At 41.0% G+C, this 18,711-nt stretch overlaps 1 protein-coding gene across 1 annotated transcript in view; it reads left to right on the plus strand.

Moving 5' to 3' along the window:
• The first annotated feature begins 1,292 nt into the window (after positions 1-1,292).
• ABCC2 (ATP binding cassette subfamily C member 2) overlaps positions 1,293-18,711 on the plus strand; it is a 75,665-nt gene continuing 58,246 nt past the window's right edge. The window contains exons 1-2 of the mRNA XM_061403088.1: positions 1,293-1,960; positions 4,097-4,267. Of these exons, the coding sequence (XP_061259072.1) occupies positions 1,928-1,960; positions 4,097-4,267 (204 nt within the window). The 5' untranslated portion in view covers positions 1,293-1,927. The remainder of the gene's footprint in view (positions 1,961-4,096; positions 4,268-18,711) is intronic.

Raw genomic sequence — 18,711 nt, forward strand, 5'->3', positions numbered from 1 at the left:
ATGTCATGCCTTTATCTGATCCTGGATCTGATCTCATTCCAAGACCTAAATCATTTTCTTTTGTTATAGACACATAGAAAAGTGTGGAAGTTCATCTCACAGCTATCTTCTCAGAAGATAACTAAATGACTTTGAATAAAATATATATATCATTCAGGTGTTAATAGTCCAGAACATATCCACTGGTACTAGTGGCAAATATTTTTATCATTTGTGAATTTGAATAACCAAATTATATTTAACCTTAGGCCAATCATTAAAATATAGTATAAATTATACACATATGTATGTGTACATTAAAGTAGACATTATTCTTTTGTTAGTCTCTGTTGATAGTCTGTATATAACCACAGAACAAAGGGCTTTCTTGTGTTCACAACCAAAATGGTTCCACTTAATCTTCCCAATGATGGTGTTTGCACTTTAATATGTTGGTAAGCATGTCTGGTTGCCATTATTGTAGAATGTCCTAATTTTTGAAAGAACATTTGCCTTACTAGGGGAAGCAGATAATGGGGAATGTCCAAGAAGTTTCAATCTAGAAACACTTAGAAATGGTTCAGTTCAGTTCAGTCGCTCAGTCATGTCTGACTCTTTGCGACCCCATGGACTGCAGCACGCCAGGCCTCCCTGTCCATCACCAACTCCCGGAATTTACCCAAACTCATGTCTATTGAGTCGGTGATGCCATTCAACCATCTCATCCTCTGTCATCCCCTTCTCCTCCTGCCCTCAATCTTTCGCAGCATCAGGGTCTTTTCAAATGAGTCAGCTCTTTCACATCAAGTGGCCAAAGTATTGGAATTTCAGCTTCAACATAGAAATGGTTAAGATGGTAAATTTTACATTACACGTTTTTTACCACAACACAAAAAAAATTTGCTTTAAAGATATTATTACATAAATAAATCCTGACAATTATGTAAACATCAGAAAATACAAGCAAAAAGGAAAATAAAATCACCCAGAATATTTTATTGCATGGATGGATAAATCATATGTAGATTCACAGTTGGATTTGCTATTTTATAACCTGACTTTTCAAGCAAAGTTTACACTTTTTTAGTTGTTTTTTTCTGGCTACGTTGGGTCTTAGTAGCTGCGCAGGGGCTATATATAGTTGCAGTTAGCAGGGGCTGTTCTTCCTTGTGGTGGGTGGGCTTCTCATTGCGGTGGCTTCTCTAGTGGAGCATGGACTCCAGGCATGTGGCCTTCAGTAGCTGCAGTGCACAGGCTCAGCAGTTGCAGCTCCCAGGCTCTGGAACTTGGGCTCAGTCGTTGTGGCACATGGGCTCAGTTGCTCTGTAGCTCTGGGATCTTCCCAGACCAGGGATCGAACTGGCATCCGCTACATTGCAAGGTGACTCTTAACCATGGACCACCAGGCAAGCCCTTACACTATTTTTAACCATGTTTTAAATTCTATGTTCTTAATTGAAAATGCAGAGAAGTAGGATATTTCACACTTCTATAAACTCTAAGACCTCAAGGCAGAAGTGCAACGGCACATTTAGGGGTACATGCCTTTCTGTTAATGCTTCTTTTTTTAGGTCATGTGTCCTCAGGAGAAGGAAAGTCTCCTCCACTCCTGATTTGTCAGCCAGCTCTACTGACGTCTTTCAGTGGTTTCTTTCAGGTATAAACCCATCTATAGAGGCTTCTGGTACTTTGGAAACAGGTGTGTCTACCTGTCCCTGGGGCTTTTTAGTCACATGTCTATCTACTGGGTAATGTGAATACTCATCTGAGCAAGGTTAACGATTAAATTGTTGAGTTAAAAGGTCAGAAGACCTGCTGTTTGTTGGAACATCAGAATAGGAGATAAAGAACCTCTTGAAACTGGCCTTCTACCTTCTCTGAGGAAAAGAATAAATAAGAAACAGCACAGTCATACAAGAGTCTTCATCCCAGAAGTGATCCAGGAATCATGCTGGATACTTTCTGCAACTCTACTTTTTGGGTAAGTAAATCACACTTATTCTCACTGACTCTTTTCAGCTCAGGATAAGTAGCAGATTAGCTTAGAGTGACCACTAATAAGAACTAGAAAAGTTAGATATGCAGTTTGTCTAAAGCTCAGGGGGTTTGTTTGTTTGTTTAAAGATAAATCATATTCTATGTGGGTGAGATAATGTATTTATTTTTCTAAGATATGTTTATCGCATCCCAAACTCTTTTCTCAGAATAGGTAGCTGCAAAATTGCCTTCTCTAAAGAGAAATATGGGAAAAGCTTCCAATTTCATTAATCTTAGGAGGAATTGTTTGTGGAATAGGAGGAAGAAGAGATTATCTATGTTTGAGTTTTATTGAGAAATGTTGATGTTGAAATGATACTGATATGTTCTGCCAATTAGTGAGAGGGACTACAAGTTGAGGCTAGGGATGCAAATTTGGGCATGAAGAGCACTGAGACAATTTTCGAACCGTTAGAGCAGAGAATAAGACAGGGTGAGCAACAGTACCACATGGTTTAGTGAAACAAATTTAGGGATTTTGAGAAATCCTGGTTGGCAGACTCATAGCATCAGAATCAACTGGAGTGCTCGTTAAATTAGCTTAACCATCTTGGTAATTCTTTCACATTCTAAAGTTAGATAATTTTACAAGGAGAGCGGAATGAGATAGCGGAGCACATGGACAGCACTTCCCATCCTAGAAAGAAACTGGGCCCCAAGGTGCTCGAGGCCCAGACGTGGATGATGCTGAAAGCTCAGCTTCTCTGTCAACCAGTGCCAAACTGAATCTCAGAGACAGAGTTCTGGGTGAAGTAGAAAAGAATAGCTTTCTTTCTTTGCCAGGCAGAGGGGGCCACAGTGGGCTCTTGCTCTCAAAACCGTGCGTCCCACCTTGCAGAAGATAGTGAGAAGTTTTATAGTAATTGTTCAAAGAGGATGTGACCAGCTCCTGGACATTCTCCTGATGGGTGAGTGGTGAGGAAAGTAGAAAAAGCATTGTTTCCAGCTGGCCTGGGGTCTGCGTGCTTGTGGCCAGCTTGCTATCTTTAATCATTAACTTTTCCCACCTGGAGGGGGTTTCAGTATCTGCAAAATAGCTCAAAGATATTGTTGTGTGTATCTGTTGATGGGGAAGCAAGGACCTTGTCCCTAGGCTGAGCTTGACCAGTTTGTTTTCCCTCTTATCTCACATCCCCTTCCTTCCCTAATTAAAAACTGCTTGAATCTGCCCATTGGAACTCAAGGAAGTTTCTGGAGGCTGAATGAAGGCTGTTTCCTATAAGGCTTTGTGCCCAGGAACCCCACCGGGCCCTGCACAGTATCGTATACAGCACAGGAAAGGGGGGCTTACCATGCCCCAGGATCGCACCAAGTCATCTCAAGAGAGTTCTGAGAATCATTTGACAGATCATCTTGGTCAGGGAACCTCAATCTTTAAAGAGTGTGCAAACAGCTGTACAAAGCAAAAAATGTTTGCAAGAAGAGAAAGATCTACCCTCACATGACTCAGATACAAGAACTGGTGCCCCCACCTTCACCTCCCAAGATACTTCTGTTTATTGCAGGATGCAAAGTCTAGTAGGAAACTTGGTGGGAATAAGCCTTCCCTCCAATGTGCTGCTGCTGCTGCTTAGCCTAAGGCCCCTTCAGGTTCCAACTTAAGCCCTTGGGGCCGTAGGAGATTAATTGCCCTAGTGTAAGTAAGCACTCTGCTGCCTGCAGCTTTGGTGTTTGCCTGTGAGTTTGGTCAGTGCTAAGAACTAGAATACGTTTTTATATCCTAGGATTATTCTCCTCTTTGGATTGTGGAAGGGTCCCTCTTCTTCCCACAACTTGGCAGATGTAGTGAAATTAAATCTGTACAGCTGGTGGAGAAATTCACTTAGAATCGCAGAAAGAACGGTTTTTAGAGGTTTGTATCATTTGGTCAAAAAAGTCGCCAACCGGCATTAAATGGTGATGTTTGTATCAATGGAGTTGGATAGGAAAATACAGCTGGTTGAAGGGTCAGGCTAAATAGGGATATAGAACTGAGTTAGAACTGTTTGGAAGTGAGGGTAGGGGTGGTAGTGGGCTGGGGGTTGGTATTCTCTCTTCAAAAATGCATATATCCAACAGTCACTCCATTTTGCTACCCCAGAATTCCTCGTTGTTGGATAGCCCGGAGGTGGACCTGCCGCTTTGTTTTGAGCAGACTGTTCTGGTGTGGATTCCCTTGGGCTTCCTTTGGCTCCTGGCCCCTTGGCAGCTTCTCCATGTATATAGATCCAGGACCAAGAAATCTATCACCAAACTCTACCTTGCCAAGCAGGTAAGGGAACTCTACTATTTTCAAACGAATTTTGTAGTATGCAGTAGAGAACATTTCTCGGTGGTTCAAGTGTCTTCTTCCCTGTCTGGGCCAGTTTTCCCAGGTTCTGCTGTCTCAGGTAGAGCCGTGCTCTGGAGGCCTCTGCTTCCACCTGCCCTGTGCCTCACTGACCCCTGCCATATTCTCTAGTTAAGATTACTTTGATTTTTGCATAAGAATGACTCTGAAGTCTTATGGATATTGGACGCCAGAAACACCAGTGATGAGTAATCAGTCAGTTGAATAGCTGTCTTTTCAGCCTTTGAGAAGCAAACACTGGATTATCTTTTTGCTGCATGTGTGTGTGCTCAGTTGTATCCAATTCTTTGTGACCCCACGGACTGTAGCCCGCCAGGCTCCTCTGTCCATGGAATTTTCCAGGCAAGATCACTGGAGTGGGTTGCCATTTCCTCCTCCAGTTGATCCTCCTGACCCAGGGATTGAACCCACATCTCTAGTGTCTCCTGAATTGGCAGGCAGATTCTTTACCACTAGCGCCACCTGGGAAGTGCATGAATGTATCTTCAAGCTGTTCTAATTAATCAGGAGACTGTAATTCAGTTGGCATCTACCATGAGGTAAAAATGAACTAAGAAAAGTGTCTGCACCACTCAGGCAATCCGAACATCATTCTTCTCCACAGACTTGGATCTGAAATAGGGCTTCCGTTCCCCCCAGAGTCTACCCTGGGTCTGGGTGGTCGCTCACCGTAGAGGAAGGATGGATATGTGCTCACTGTGACCTGCCTGAGCAGGGAAATAATGGAAAGGGCTGCAGGAGAAAGCCCAGGAGGAATGAGTGTAGGTGCCTCCCAGCCGGCTGCACTGATTAATGCAGAGAAGAACTTGTGGGAACGGGGAGATCTTCAATTGAGCTTGTAAAGCTCCCTCTTAGTAACTATCACCTGCTGCTTTTCACTAGGGTTTTTCCTATCTTGTCCTGATTATTAAATAGGATTTTAGACAGACAAATTAGATTTGGTGTTCTATGAGCATACAGATCAATGAACCCAGGTTGTTGCAGCCTAAAAAGAAGGCAGGAAGAAATTTGTCCAGAGGAAGTTGACTTTGCACAGACACTCTGAGGTGGTGGCGGGCCTCGTTTACTCTGGATAGAAGAACAGCCTGGGAGGGCTTGGAGCAGGGCTGCTGTCTCCCTCGTAGAGCTGAGTGCCTGGCACAGGGCCAAGCACTTGGCATGGCATTTGCTGAATGCTGATAAATCCATTCTAGGAATAGGAATGGGATCAAGAGTGGGTCATTCTGAACATCAAACATCACACTTCAGTACCTTGGGGATGAGACAGAGCTTCTGGCTAGTCAGTCAAGTTAGAGAGCTATCATTTTCTGGAGCTTCTAAGCAAAGGTTGGATAATCAGTAAATCAGTATCCCATTTCTTATAGCTATTAACTTTAAAAAACTTTATTGAGAAATAACTCACATATCTTATAATACAATTTTACCCATTTAAATACAATTTTTTTTTAGTATTTTCATGATCTGTGTAAGCCATCACCACAGTCAATTTTAGAACATTTTCCTCCTCAAAAACAAATCCTTTATTCATTAACCCATATCTCCCCACCTCCCCTAGACCTAAGGAACCAATAATCTACTCTTTGTCTCTGCAGTTTCCCTGTTCTAAACATTTCATATGATTGAAATCCTATAATATATGATTGAGTGGCTTCTTTTACTTGTTATAAGGTTTTCAAGGTTCACACATGTTGTTCAAGGCTTAACCATGATATTCCATTATATGACTATATCACATTTTGTTTAACTTTCATAACACAAACCTCTAGATAAAACTCAATAGATAAAAATAAAAGCAGTGTATTTGGTTTTTTTTTAATTTCTATAACTAATGATCCACTCACCCTTGCTCATAGCTTATAATTTATGCTTTTTTTGTCCTCCACCCTGAGTGAAAGGTACAGATTAGCTTCCTGTTAAAAATTTCAAGATTCCTCTGAAACAGTCCAAAGTATAACTCCTCAGAAAATAAAAATTCACTACTTCTATGAAATTCACCTTCTTCTTGGCTCAATCCTCAGCTTGATTTCATATCTTCACTTCCTATTCTACTTGCCTTTGGGCTGTTCCTCTCTGACTCTCTTTTTTTTAAAAAAGTATTTCACTGCATTTCTTGGTATGTGGGATCTTGTTCCCTAACCAGGGATTGAGGGATGTTAGTTCCCCAACCAGGAACTGAACCCACATCTCTTTCATTGGAAACATGGAATCTTAACCACTAGACTGCCAGGGAAGTCCCCTCTGACTCTCTTAAATTGTTATTGTTGTTTGGTCATTAGTGCAGGGTTTATCTTATCTGGACTAAGTCAATTTGTTTGACTAACCTGATGAGAGACTACCAGTTTGTTCAAAGGTGCACCCTTTGCTAAAGGGACCCTGTGCCCAGCACACATGTATACCTATGGCGGATTCATTTTGATATTTGGCAAAACTAATACAATTATGTAAAGTTTAAAAATAAAATAAAATTAAAAAAAAATGAATGAGTGAATGAGCTCATATTAAGTCCTAGGGGAACAAAAAAGGAGTTTTGTTCTAGAGGTTATGAAGTAGGCTGAGGTCAGATATGCAGCAAAAATGGGCTTATTGTTGAGTCCGTGAGATATGGAAGTCATCTTCAAGTATTTGTAGCAGTTTAACATAGGAGATTGTCTAGCTCATTCTGAAAGTGTCAGTCAGTAAGATTAAGTTGGTGTAGGTTGTTCCAAGGGAGCTAACTTTAGCTAAACATACAGAACTTTTTCTTTTTGTGTGTGGATGATTTAGCTTTTTATCCTTTATTCTTATATAAGTTTAAAGAAAATCAAAGATATAGAAATTATTTTCCATTCAGCTGTATCAAAAGTTAAGAACTTAAATTTGAGACAGCTTTATCAGTTGACTTTTCTTTGAGAGGGTTTTAAATAAGTTCAGTTGGAAAGACCATTACAAAGGTGGAAGAACTTTCTAATAGTAATAATGGTCTGATAGTAGAATGGTCTGCTGGGGGATATAGTTCCTGAAAATGTTGAAACTGAAGTTACACATTTGTCTTCCAGAGAAGTGATGAAAATAGACACCCTATGTAATGGGTCAGAAGTTCAGTCAGAGTGCTTTCATAAAGCCCTGGGGAAAGGAAGACTGTGCAGAGGCGGAAAGATATTAAATATAGCCAAACCACTTTTTTTTTTTTTTATAATACCAATGAGGTTGTGTCCCCTTAGGAAGTTGAGTTCAGTAAACTCCGTGTGCACTTGAAGCTCCTCCAGTGATTCAGAGATCGAGTGCAAAGCCTATTTAAGGACTTGGTAATCATTAAACAGGGCTTCTCTCGTGGCTCAGCAGTAAAGAATCTGTCTGCAATGCAAAGACGCAGGTTCGATCCCTGGGTTGGAAGGATCCCCTGGAGAAGGAAATGGCAACTCACTCCAGTGTTCTTGCCTGGGAAATCCCATGGACACAGGAGCCTGGTGGGCTACAGTCCATGGGGTCACAGAGTCAGATACAGTTCAGCGACTGAACAACCACAGCAATAATTAAACAACCATAATGTTCCCTTGAATGGGATTAAAAATTATTTCTGATTATAAACAATGCATTTCTGTAGAAAGCTTGAGTATGTGATTATTGTAGAAATTTTGTTGACTCTAGGGAAATAGAGGATGAAATCATTGATAATTGTTATCACTCTGTGCTTCTGTTTTTAACGTTTTTGGATGTTTCCTTTTACTCTCTTTAAAAAACTAAATAAAGACAAATGAAAAAATCACTTCCCTCAACCCTCTACCTTCTAGTTTTATTCTCCAGAGGCTGCCATTTCAAATTATTTTGATGGCTACCTCTGTATCTTCAAATAATGTTTTCATTCTGTGTTCCTTGATCCATCAACTTCAATAAAGATCTATTTATGTCCTCTATAAAAGACAAGGAATTTATTCATTGACCCAACTCCCTAGCTTCCTTTGCCTCTCTTCCTCTCTCTCTCATATCAGATCAGATTAGATCAGTCACTCAGTCGTGTCCGACTCTTTGAGACCCCATGAATCGCAGCACACCAGGCCTCCCTGTCCATCACCCACTCCCGGAGTTCACTCAGACTCACGTCTATCGAGTCAGTGATACCATCCAGCCATCTCATCTTCTGTTGTCCCCTTCTCCTCTTGCCCCCAATCCCTCCCAGCATCAGAGTCTTTTCCAATGAGTCAACTCTTCGCATGAGGTGGCCAAAGTACTGGAGTTTCAGCTTTAGCATCATTCCCTCCAAAGAAATCCCAGGGCTGATCTTCAGAATGGGCTGGTTGGATCTCCTTGCAGTCCAAGGGACTCTCAAGAGTCTTCTCCAACATCACAGTTCAAAAGCATCAATTCTTTGGCGCTCAGCCTTCTTCACAGTCCAACTCTCACATCCATACACGACCACAGGAAAAACCATAGCCTTGACTACACGAACCTTTGTTGGCAAAGTAATGTTTCTGCTTTTGAATATGCTATCTAGGTTGGTCATAACTTTCCTTCCAAGGAGTAAGCGTCTTTTAATTTCATGGCTGCAGTCACCACCTGTAGTGATTTTGGAACCCAGAAAAATAAAGTCTGACACTGTTTCCACTGTTTCCCCATCTATTTGCCATGAAGTGATGGAACTGGATGCCATGATCTTCGTTTCCTGAATGTTGAGCTTTAAGCCAACTTTTTCACTCTCCACTTTCACTTTCATCAAGAGGCTTTTTCATTCCTCTTCACTTTCTGCCATAAGGGTGGTGTCATCTGCATATCTGAGGTTATTGATATTTCTCCCGGCAGTCTTGATTCCAGCTTGTGTTTCTTCCAGTCCAGCGTTTCTCATGATGTACTCTGCATATAAGTTAAATAAACAGGGTGACAATATACAGCCTTGACGAACTCCTTTTCCTATTTGGAACCAAGCTTTTGTTCCATGTCCAGTTCTAACTGTTGCTTCCTGACCTGCATACAAATTTCTCAAGAGGCAGATCAGGTGGTCTGGTATTTCCATTTCTTTCAGAATTTTCCACAGTTTATTGTAATCCACACAGTCAAAGGCTTTGGCATAGTCAATAAAGCAGAAATAGATGTTTTTCTGGAACTCTCTTGCTTTTTCCATGATCCAGCGGATGTTGGCAATTTGATCTCTGGTTCCTCTGCCTTTTCTAAAACCAGCTTTCTGTTCTTCTGTAGGTTATACCTAAAAATCTGCCGTCAATTTAATTGGCCATGCCATGCAGCCTGTAGGATCTTGGTTTCCCAACCGGGGATTGAATCGGGGCCATGGCAGTGAAAGCCCAGAATCCTAACCACTGGACCGCCAAGGAACTCCCCTCCCCATGCCCTTTTTTCCCCTTTAATTTTAGACTCTAGTTCTTCCTTTCTTCTTTCTTAATTGAGGCATAACATTATATAAGTTGAAGGTGCACAAGGTATTGATTTGATACATTTATATATTTTGCAATATGATTACCACCATATCCTTGGCTAACTAACACTTCTATCATGTCACAAAATTATCTTTTGTGTGTATGTGTGAGAGACAGAGAACATTTAAGATCTAGTCTCTTAGCAACTTTATGTAATACAATGTTTTGACCATAATTGCAGTGCTGTGTATAACAAACTTGCGGTTAGAAGATAAATTCTGGAGATCAAATGAGATTTTTTTTCAGTTTATAGTATTTTTAAAAACTGAGGCACAATTGACATATAACATTAGTTTTAGGTGTACAGCATAAGTTTGAAATGATCTAGTAAGTCTAGTTAACATCCATCACCATACATAGTTGCAAAAATTTTTTTCTTGCAATGAGAACTTTCAGAATCTACTTTCTTAGCAACTTCAAATATGCAGTACAGTATTGTTTACCTATAGTCACCATGTTTCATTGTGTTTTCCACTTGAGCCCCTTTGTGTAAGACAAGAAAATTAGTGCCTCCAAATTTCTTGGAGAACAGCCTCATATAAAATTTTCAGAAAAAACAATAGTAAATAAAGTCTTTGGGTCCCTGCTTTCTGAAAATGTTGATCTGGATATGGAATGCTAGGTTGAAACATTTTTTTTCAACTCTAAAGATGTTGCTGTGTCGTTCCTCAAATCTTGTGCTACCAAGTTAGAATTCTTCTCATTCCTTGTTATCCTCTCTAGAAAGTTTTATCCTCTTTGTTCTTGATGTCCTGAAATTTCATGAGCGTGTTTACATGGGTCTTTTTTCATTCAATGGATTCTACATTGTTAATCTAAAGACTCATGTCTTTCTTATATCTGGGAAATTTTTATATATTAATCTTTTCATTTTTTTCCTCTAATTTTATAATTTTAAAGAAGTTTAGAACTTCTTTTAGATATTGGACTCTTCGAATTGATCCTCCTTCTCAACTTTTTTTTTAAGATACTTTAAAAAATTCTTATTTTTGGCTGCTCTGGGTTTTCGTTGCTGTTCATGGGCTTTCTCTGTTGCAGCGAGGAGGGGGCTATTGTCTAGTTGCAGTGCTGGGCTTCTCACTGCTGTGGCTTCTCTTGTTGCAGAGCACAGGCTCTAGGACGTCTGGGCTTCAGTAGTTGCAGTGTGTGGGCTTAACTGCCCCATGGTATGTGGAATCTTCCCAGACCAGGGATCAAACCCATGTCCCTTGCATTAGCAGGCAGACTCCCAACCGCTGGACGACTAGGGAAGTCCTCAGCTTCTTTTCAGAATTTCTTTTTCTCTTTTCCCCTGTGTTCTGAGAGAGTTTCCTAAATTTTTTCTTTTAATCATCCTAAAGTGCCTTTATTTTAGCAATAATGGGTTTGATTCCTGAGAATCACATTCTTAATTCCTGAACAAGGAAAAAAAAAATTGGCCAAGCAGGGTGGCCTGTGAGTTCTTAGCTCCTTGAGTAGGGATTGAACCTGTGCTCCCTGCAGTGGAAGCACAGAGTCCTAATCACTGGACCACCGGGGAAGTCCCCTGAATATACCTTTTTCTGACAGCAACAAATTTGTGGATGCAACATCTTCTCAAGTCTCTTACAGGACATTAATTTTAAAATAATTTGAAATTCTCTTCACTTAATTTCTGTTTGTTCCATCTCAGAATCAGTTGTTCTGTTTCAGTATCTTGGCTATCTTCTTCACTAGTACTGATTTTTCTCAACTTTCGGTGGTTATTGGTGTTCTGTTTGCACTTATAAATAGGGGACTAAGTCAATGAACGTGTGGCTGCAGTAGGTTTCCTGGCAGTATCTAGATCCACTTCCCCAGGCGGCCTCTTCTTGATGGGAGGACTGCCTGTGAGCTCTGAGTCCTGGACCACTGTCTGTACTCACTGGCTTCCCTCCAGAGCAGGATGCTAGGCGGTGCCTCTCCACCTCTGACTGCAGAGTGAAGATGCATTTACCCTGGAGCACCATTACCTGCCCTGTCCTCCTCCCAGAAGGATTCAATTTCTTTAGCAAATACTTCTGTTTTAGCCAGTTTAAGGATGCTGGTGGATTATAGTTGTCTATGGATTTGCCTGATGGTTTGGGGGTGGGTGAGAGCATAAAGGGACTGATATAACTGTACCAGTTCACACAACATCAATGGAAACTCACTTCTGTCCTGTTTTCCATTCTAACTCTCTGCCAGGGTGGACTAGAAAGAATAGATTTATAGTAAGTCAAGACTCTCTCTTGCAAGTTATACCTATTGGCTTAAGTGACACATTTTATTATCTTATAAAACAGGAAGTCCAGTGCACCTCCTGGATTTGGTAATATAGCAATTCAACAGTATCAACAGGTTGATTATTTTCATCTTTTTTCCTGATAACCTCAGCACATCAAGCCACTTACCAAGCCAGCACGTGATTGCAGGATGACTGTAGCAGCTTTCACATACAAATGCAGTCATACAATATTTGCCCTTTTGTGTCTGGCTTCTTTCACTTAGCATCATGTTTTCAAGGGGCTCGTTCATGTTGTAGCATGTATCAGTATTTCATTCCTTTTTATGGCTATAGGCCTCACGATTGTACAGGTTCGATATCTTGTTTATCCACTTATCAGTTGATGGGTATTTGAGTTTTTTCCAGTTTTTGTCTATTTGAAAAATGCTGTTAGGAACATTTGTGTACCAGTTTTTGGGTGGACATAGGTTTTCAGTTTTCTTGAGTATGTATATGCTTAGCAATAGAATTGCTGAGTCATATGGTAAATCCATATCTAATATCTTGAGGAACTGACAAATGTTTTCAAAGTGGCTATACCCTTTTACATTCCTGCCAGCAAAAAAAGAAAAAAAATCTGGAGCATAGCTGATTTATAATGTTGTATTATTTTCAGGTGTACAATATGGGCTCTAACACTCGTCCACACCAGTACTTGCTATTCATCTTTTTGATGGAGAATATAATATATCTACTATCCTAGTAGGTATGAAGTGGTATCTCATTGTGGTTTTGATTTGTATCTCCCAAGTGATTAATGACGTTGAGCATTTTTTTTCATCTGCTTTTTGGCCATTTGTATACCGTCTTCGGAAAAATTTATTCTTTGCATAACCCTTTACGCATTTTTAAATTGGGTTATTTGTATCTTTTTGCTGTTATAAAAAGTTTTTTACATATTCGGGATATATGTATCACTTTGATCAGTGAGGGGAACCTTTTTCAGAAGCTCACACAAGACAGTCCCCACAAGCTGCCCCTCAACTTCTCTTTGGCCAGAATTGTGTCACATGTTTGTGGCAAAAGCAGTCCCAGGCCAGAGGAACGGGATCACCAGGATTGGTTTTAATTCACTTCATAGGGTTGGAGATAGGTGCAGTTTCTACCCAAGCCTATGACTGAGCTGAGTAGGGTTCATATTTTACAAAAGTGGGGGTTCTGTTAGGAAGAAAATGGCTTTGAGGAGGCAGCTCTACCAGTCAGGGTCCTCACAGGAGGCAGATGGCTGAGGCAAAGTAAAGTGGTGAGAGGAGGTTGTATTTACAAAGAGACCTGGGGCTTCGCAGTGAGCTGTTACCACTCCAGGCTCTAACGGACAGTGGTGGAGAGTGAATCTGGTGGGGCAGACGGAAGACACAAGCGTAGCAACCAGCGATGTCTATCTCAGGCCCCCTTCCACTGCTTTTTCTTGTGTATATTTTAGACCACAGTTTTCTCTGCTCTTTTACCTGATGCTATTGACACGTTTGTGTTTTGTTTTCTAAAACTGCCTGGTTTACCAAGCTCACTCACCCTCTTCCATTCATAGACTCAGCACTACTATGGGTTTATTTCTCAGGTACTTCTCTTCTATCAAATCAGTGGGATAGGAAAGGCTGGGAAACAAGTATACTAAACCGGATATTTTTTTAATGCTTTTTATTGTGGTAAAATTCACATACTATAAAACATACTATTTTAACCAGAGTTAACTATATGGTGGTACTAAGTGCGACTCTTACCATCATCCATCTCCAGCATTTTTCACTTTCCTAAACTGAGACTCTGTCCCCACTAAACACTAAGTTCCCATGACCTTTCCTCATACTCCCTCCTGCCCTGGCACCTACCAATGTGTTGCGTTGGCCAAATACTTTCTGACTCTATGAATCTGACTATTCTAGGTACTTCATATAAGTGGAATCAAACAGTATTTGTCTGCACCTGCTGTACAGTGAGGCTTCCCTGGTGGCTCAGACGGTAAAGCGTCTGCCCACGATGCGGGAGACCCGGGTTTGATTCCTGGGTCAGGAAGATCCCCTGGAGAAAGAAATGGCAATCCACTCCAGAACTCTTGCCTGGAAAATCCCATGGATGGAGGAGCCTGATAGGCTACAGTCCATGGGGTCGCAAAGAGTCGGACACGACTGAGCGACTTCACTTCACTGTATAGTGAAATGTATTTTTATAAACCTGATATCTTGAACTGGAAACTCCTGTCTTTTTCTGTGCGTACTTAAAAAACATAATTGAATTCATTGAATGCAATGTTATGGTCTACTTTTTTGCACCTGAGTGTTAAATCACTTCAGTCGTGTCCAACTCCTTTGCAACCCCATGGGGCTCGCCATGCTCCTCTGTCCATGGAATTCTCCAGACCAGAATACTGGTGTGGGTGGGCATTTCCTTCTCTAGGGGAATCTTCCCAACCCAGGGATTGAACCCAGGTCTCCTGTATTGAGACAGATTCTTCCCTGAAAGCATTGCCTAGTGTTATCAACATTATTCTTAAAACATAATTTTTCAACATAGTTTTGATGACTAAAAAATAGCTTATCACATGAGTATTCCATAACTAATTTTAACAACTCTTCGTAGTAGTGTCTTCTTTCATCTGTAAAAAAGAAATAATAATCACAAGCCTCAGTTAAGTAGGTGGAAAACCAGAAGAGCTGAGTTCTCACCCACTATAACTGTAGCAGAGCCCAACAAGGAAGAAGAAAGCCTCTTCTTCGTAGGCAAGGACTCGGCCAAAGAAAAACCATGGCTTCCTTGTGTACTGTAGCCCTCCCAGTTTCCTTTTCCTCTTTATGAAAGTGTTCTCCTTCCCATGTCAGAGGGGCACTTGCATGTGGCTTGCCATGGTTTCAGACTCCAAAATGCAATCCTCTGTTGAATAAATTGATTTTTGCTGGAGAATTATCTGGCACTTCTTTCAGATCAATACAACAAACCCCTCCACCACTGTTTTGGGTTATTTTAGGTTTTATAAATTCTTCACTGTAAAGAAAGAGACTTCAGTTAACATTCTTGCACTTAAATATTTGCCTGCAATTCAGATTATTTCCTCAGAATAGATTCCCAGAAATAGAACTACTATATCAACGTATACAAGCAACTTAAAACTTTTGAAACATAATGGAAAATTTTTTTAATTTAGGAAGGTTTTTTATCACATTATAATCTCACCATGGAAGTGTGTTAAAGTGCTTAGCTCTGTACTTTTGCTAGCACTGAGTAACATTTTTAATTTTATAAGCAAAAATGACATCCTATTATTTTATTTTGCATTGCTGTAATAATGTGACTGATTTTTTTTTAATGGTTAAGAATACAACTTTTTAAAAATGCATAATGTGAGAGTTGTGAGTTGTTTTATTTGGGGCAAAATGAGGACTATAGCCTGGAAGACAACATCTCAGATATCTCTGAGAAACTGCTCCAAAGAATTCGGGGGGAATGTCAGTATATATGTGACTCTGGTGAAGTGGGAGTGCATGCAGTCAAGCACATATTTTTTGCAGAAGGTTTATTCTAGTCATGAGGAGCAGATGTCTCCATGAAGATTTTAGTGCTTTTCTAGATATGAGAAGATACAAGAATTAGGGTTCATAAAATTCAGCTCCTAAAAATATGTATCTGAAGATAGTTTCCACTGGTTCCCCACCACCACCACCACCACCCTGAGCACAGAGTGCCTCATTTCTGCTCTCCACCAAGAACTCCTTTCAGGGGGTGTTAAAAGTCAGCGGCTGAAGCAGTATATGATTTAATCCTTGCAAAGGTAGATGGCAAGTGTCAATTTGTAGTTGTACTTTATTTTTAAATTGTCTGTTCACGTCAGTTCAGGTCACTTGCTCATTTTTTTAAAAATGAGAGTATTCATTTACTTTTTATCTTTTGAACAGATAATTTGCAGAGGGTTATAAAATTCAAAAGCTGCAAAAGGATATATGATACTCCTTGTCATTCATTTCTGTCTGAGGTGGCAACCATTGATACTGGTTCCTTGTATACTCTCAGAGATAACCTATGCTTTTATAAATACCTGCCGATGTATACTTTTCTACACAAATGTTAGTACTAGTCTTATATACCTCCTTCTGTGTCTTGGAGGTCCTCCCATTTTAGCACTTAAGATCTGCTTCTTTCTTTTCTCTTTGGCTCTGTTGGATCTTTGCTGCTGCGTGGGCTTTTCTCTAGTTGCAGAGAGCCAGGCTACTCTCCATTGCTGTGCACGGGCTTCTCATTGCAGTGGCTTCTCTCGCTGCGGAGCATGGGCTCTAGGTGCACAGACTTCAGCAGCTGCAGCACATGGGCTCAGTAGTTACAGTTCCCAAACTATAGAGCACAGACTCAATAGTTGTGGTGCATGGACTTTGTTCCACGGCAAATGGGATCTTCCTGGATCTAACCCATGTCTCCTGCATTGGAAAGGGGATTCTTTACTACTGAGGCAGCAGGGAAGCTCCTGCTTCTTTCTTTTTAATGATCACTTGAGATGCTGTTATTTGGATATAGCATAATTTACATCCTCTGCTTGATAGAAATCCAAGCGGTTTCTAACCATCTGCCATCAAAAGCAATGCTGCAATGAGTGTGTCTATAGGATAAACTCCTAGAAATAAAAATTACTGGGTTAAAAGTATGTGGACTTAAAAAAAGTACGTGGACTCAATTGCTTTGTAGAATTTTTCTTTTGGTTGTGTTGAGTCTTGGTTACTGTGTGTGGGCTTTCTCTCGTTGTGGTGCATGGGTTTCTCGTTGTGGTGGCTCCTCTTGGTGCAAGGCATGGGCTCTAGGCATTTGGGTGCAGATGTTGCAGCTCTCGGGATATAGAACGTGGGCTCAGAAGTTGTGACTTAGTTGCTCCCTGGCATGTGCAATCTTCCCAGATCATGGATCAAACCCATGTCCCCTGCATTTTTATCCACTGAGCCACCAGGGAAGTCCTATAGGAATGTTTGATAATGTAAATCGGTCGTTTTTGATATGGACTGCTCGGTGTCTTTCTAATCAATTTGTATGAATTTAATATATGTAAGCCTGTGGCAAAGGTTTCTTCCTTTTCCTTAGCCTGGGGAGTGGTCTGCTGGTTTGTAGTCTCTTTATCCAGGCATCCTCAAGGGTGAGTGCTTTAGCTCTAGCTTACACTTTTTTTATCTCCTAATTTACCTAAAGGCAAACATAAATTATTGTTTAAAAAGCTATGATTTTTCCCACCAAAATCTTTACAGTCTCCAGTGAGGAAAGCAGAATATGCTTAAGAAAGATGGATTCCCCTTATAAACATGTCTTTGACTCTGTACCTTGCTAAGTAGTAGCACTTGTCCTATTAAAGGTGCTTTTGTCTTCCTTCTTGGCTTGGTTTCATTATAAAGGGCCCAGGGACTTCTTGGTCCAGTGGTCAGAATTCTGCGCTAGCCCTGCAGGGGCGGGTGTGGATTGGATCCCTGGTCTGGGAGCTAAGATCTTGCTTGCTGTGCAGAGCAGCTCAAAAAAAAAAAAAAAAAAAAAGGCGGTGGGGGGGAAGAGGTGGGGGCTGATACCGTTGCCTGAGCTGAACTGTTCTGGATGAATGAGGCTTATGGAATGAGTATGCACAGCTGGGTGGGAAAAGGAAGTGGTGAAGATGGGGAGCTGATACTGAAGAAGTTCATTTTGAGGAGTAAGATACTGGTGGACCTCCTCAATGGAGGTAATAATTTTCCCTTCTGATGGGTGAGCCGTAGTTCTTTAGAACAACATGTATCATGTCTTATGACCTCATAAGACAAATATTGACATGGTTGCAATCATTAACTTCAAAGTTTATATGAGAAAACTGGGGATACTGACCTAAGAGAGGGAATAGTGCCATCCCAGTTGGGGTGGAGGAATTCCCTTTTTAAATCTATTTTATTAGTTACCTATTACTATGCGATAAATTACCCCCAAACTAAGCAGCTTAAGAATAAACACCTTTTTTTTAACTTCACAATTTTCATGGGTCAAGGATTTGGGAGTGGCTCAGATGGTAAAGCGTCTGTCTACAATGTGGGAGACCCGGGTTTGACCCCTGGGTGGGGAAGATCTCCTGGAGAAGGAAATGGCAACCAACTCCAGTATTCTTGCCTGAAAAATCCCATGGATGGAGGAGCCCGGTAGATTACAGTCCATGGGGTTGCAAAGAGTTGGACACGACTGAGCGACTTCACTTCACTTATCTGAGTTCAGTGTCTGTCTTGAGGCTGCAGTTAATACACAGGCTGGGACTAAGGTCATCTGAAGGCTTGATTGGAGCTAGAAAGATCTGCTTCTGAATTGACACACCCACATGGCTTTTGGCAGGAGGTCTCAGTTCCTATCCAAGTAGAGCTCTCCAAAGAGCTACTTGAGTGTCCTCACAATGGGGCTGGAAGTTTCCTTTGTGGCAAGTGATCTGAGCAAGAAAACAAAGAGGAAGCCACATTGTTTTCTACGCCCTAGTCTTGGAAGTCACACACTGTCACTTCTGCCATATTCTGTTCATTACAAGCAAGCCAGAGTTCAGCCCATACTCTGAACTCTGAGAAGGGGGAACTAATCTCTGATTTTTGAAGGAAGGAGTACCAGGGAATTTGTGGACATATTTTAAAATCATCACACTTGAGACTTCCCTGGTGGTTAAGAATTCTCCTTCCAGGGGCCTCCCTGGTGACTCAATGGTAAATAATCTGCCTGCCAAGGCAAGAGACATG

This window comes from Bos javanicus, chromosome 26 (genome assembly GCF_032452875.1).
Source record: "Bos javanicus breed banteng chromosome 26, ARS-OSU_banteng_1.0, whole genome shotgun sequence".
Taxonomy (NCBI): Eukaryota; Metazoa; Chordata; class Mammalia; order Artiodactyla; family Bovidae; genus Bos; species Bos javanicus.